This window comes from Antrostomus carolinensis, unplaced genomic scaffold (genome assembly GCF_000700745.2).
Source record: "Antrostomus carolinensis isolate BGI_N321 unplaced genomic scaffold, ASM70074v2 scaffold27658, whole genome shotgun sequence".
In the NCBI taxonomy this organism is placed as follows: domain Eukaryota; kingdom Metazoa; phylum Chordata; class Aves; order Caprimulgiformes; family Caprimulgidae; genus Antrostomus; species Antrostomus carolinensis.
Genome location: NW_010335405.1, coordinates 1 through 3,087, shown reverse-complemented (window position 1 = coordinate 3,087; position 3,087 = coordinate 1). Strand labels below are relative to the sequence as shown.

General features: G+C 50.0%; 1 protein-coding gene across 1 annotated transcript in view; it reads right to left on the bottom strand.

Moving 5' to 3' along the window:
* Positions 1 to 2,484, bottom strand: part of LOC104530064 (DDB1- and CUL4-associated factor 8) — a gene marked incomplete at both ends in the record, with an annotated part of 7,362 nt that extends 4,878 nt beyond the window's left edge. The window contains 3 exons of the mRNA XM_010174542.1: positions 212 to 322; positions 1,926 to 2,020; positions 2,309 to 2,484. Of these exons, the coding sequence (XP_010172844.1) occupies positions 212 to 322; positions 1,926 to 2,020; positions 2,309 to 2,484 (382 nt within the window). The remainder of the gene's footprint in view (positions 1 to 211; positions 323 to 1,925; positions 2,021 to 2,308) is intronic.
* Between the last annotated feature and the right edge of the window lie 603 nt (positions 2,485 to 3,087).

The window sequence follows — 3,087 nt, the reverse complement described above, 5'->3', positions numbered from 1 at the left end:
GTGGTGCGGATTGAGTCCCCATGGGGATGTTCAAAGCCCTTTTGGGGGCTCCTGGGGGTTCTGATTGAGTCCCCATGAGGATGTTCAAAGCCATTTTGGGGGCTCCTTGTAGTACTGACTGACTCAGTCGGCTCCTGGGGATACTGAGTCCCCACGGGGATGTTCAAAGCCATTTTGGGGGCTCAGTCTGGGCCCCCCAGCACTGACTCACCTGACAAACTGATCTCTGCCTCCCACAGCAAACTGGTAGGTGTTGGCTGGGTTCACGTAGATGGTGTACAGACCCACTTTCTTCTCCTTTTCCTTTGTCACAACCAGTTTCCTTTAAGAAACGAGGAAAAACAGTAACAACAACAACAAAAAAATCCACCTCAAATTCAAAACAAGGTCCAGATGGGAAAAGCAGAAGCTTCGTGAGTCTCTTACTCACTCCCAGAGAAAAAAAAAAAACAACACACCACCACCACCAGCAACAAAATAAACCCAAAACAACCCCAAACCCCAACCATTTCAGCTTCCCATGCTCGTGTCTGCGACTCCAAACGGTGCAGAGAGTGAAATCATCCCTTTGAAACATCTAAAGGATTTCAGGGCCTGAACTCCAGCCTGACAGGCAGAATGGGATTAAATCCAGAGCAGAAACACTCTGCTGTTATTTCCCCCCCCCCCATCCATCCATTTCGCTGTAATAAGGCCCAGATTTAACCAAAATCCTCCCTCCTTCCTTCCCTCCCTCCCTCCCTCCCTCAGGGATTAAATAGTTCAGCTTTACAAGCGACGAATACAAACTGAGGCAGCATCCTCAAGAAGGAATAGAGAGCTCAAGTGAGCTCAAAAGCAAGCTCAAAAGTGAGCTCAAAAGCTTCTCTTTCTTCTAATTATACCATTTGGTTTAATTAAAACCAAGAGCTGCCTCCAGTCTGCCTCTAATCCCTGCCCTCTCCACGCTCCCAGGGTGACAAATGCCTGCGAGCCATAAACCCAAACAGCAGCAGCAACGTGGATCCTCCATAAAGGGAGAGGAGGGACAGACACACATCAACCTCCTGACCAACAGACTCTTCTCCAAACAGAGTGGGGGGGGGGGGGGATGGATGATGAGGATTAAATGTGGTTGTTTTGAAAAGCCCTGGTATTATTTTTTCTTGGTCCTGGTTATGAAACAGATGGGGTTTAAGGCTGTAGACAAAAAAGATCTGGCACAGATAAATAAACCCCCCCAAATCATTGAGAAATGAGTGTTGAAAGCTTCAGTTTTCAACAGGATCCAGCTTGAAAATAATAGGTTGGTAGGTTGGGAAAATAGCAAGTCACTAAAAGCAGAAATCTCAGATCTCTTGGTGATAAAGGGGTTAAAAATCCAACACACACCACCCGGCTGCTCACTAATTATTGCGGGTTTTTTGGGGGTTTTTTTTTTAATTAAGTGCACTAAAGCTCACGAGACAAACGAGTCAGGAGAAGGAGCTGCTGCCAAGGTGGAGAGATTTCAGTGCTGTGATTAATCAGCCACTTGATTTGAGCTCAGGACCCTCAGAGTTGAGCCCTTTTGGCAGCCACACGCGTGTGTAAGGACCTGTCACATCGAGATTATTTCTGTTTCCTGTGTAAACAGGGTGGATTCCTAAAAGAGGATGAAGGTTCAAATGGATTTGGCTAATTAACAAAGCTCATATTTGTATGATGTGATGGTCAGAGCTGGACCAGGGTCTAATCCCCACACCTCAGGGAAGTCAACACTGTTTGAAAAAGCTAAAAAAGAGCTTTTTTTAATCTGTTTTCCCTATTCTGTGCCCATAAAACAGGCAGCACGAGCAGCTCTACACAGCCCAGTGTCACTCACTCACACCAGGGGACACCCCAGTGTTCCCCCCCCAGAGCTTCCCCAGTCCTGGCAGTGGGGAAAGGGGGTGAGGAATACTCACGAGGCGGGTCGGTCTTGTCTCAGATCGATGGTGAAGACTACAGCATCTTCACCTGCTGATAGGAAAGTGCATGGAGAATCCGGTTCTAGGGCCAGCTGGAAGATAAATACTTGGGCATTGGTTCCCTTCTTTTTTATTTTTAACCCAACAAAGTGACAAGATTCCCTTTTTCTCCCCCAAAAAAACGTTGGCTGTTAACAGGAGCCAAACTCTTTACACCCACATCACGTTACAGGGCACAGAGACCCTCCTCACCCCCCTCAGCGATTAAAAATCACACAACAGTAGCTCTACCCTCATGATTTCTGGTAGCCAGGGAGGCAGGACAACCCCTGGGTGATTTAAGGGGGGTCTTCAGGTGTCCCCCACCCCACTAGGCTCACCTTATGTGAAGCTCCTTTGTGCTGTGCCACACGTTTGGTGTTTTTACAGCACTGGGTGGCAGAGAGTTCGGCCACCCGGACCTGCCCGTCGCGGGCACACATAGCCAGAGTGGAGTCACCACTGTTGGGGAGGAACTTGGCCTGGAAAAGAGTAAATAGAGGGGTGGGTGGTAATGCTGGGGGAGGGGGTTGTGTGTGTTTACAGTGAGAAATGGGGTGAAACAAGAGAAAAATTGAAGCCAGTTGATTCCTGACAGACCCCAGTGAGCCCTGGATGCTCAGGGAGCGACTGCAAAGCTTCCAGCTCGACGGGCTGAGCTCCCCAAATCATCACCCCGGCTCTGTCTGGCACACAGGGAGAGCCAGGAACGTGGCAGAGATGTTGCTGGTGTCACTGTCCCCCCAAAACAGTGGCAGTCTGTCCCTCCAGACCTCTCTTTAGGTGGCAGTGCCCATGTGTGAGGTTGTCAGCCACAGCACAGCCTCCTCCAGCCACAGCTCCTGCCCACGGCTGCTCCCCAACCTGCTGCCCACCCAGGGGAGCTCTTGGGGGGGGTCTCACCCCACTGGTCCCAGTCAGGGCTCCAGGAGATGGTGATTTTAGGGGACACCAGTGGGGTTTGATGGTTCATTTCCATCAGGCAGTAGCTGGGCTCCTCCCTCAGCTTTCAACACATCATTTTCCTGCCCCACACAGCATCATCCAGGTGAAATCAGGTGTTTCTAGAGCAAGATCCCACCTTGAGGGATGTTCTATCACCTTCAACCCCTCCCAGGAC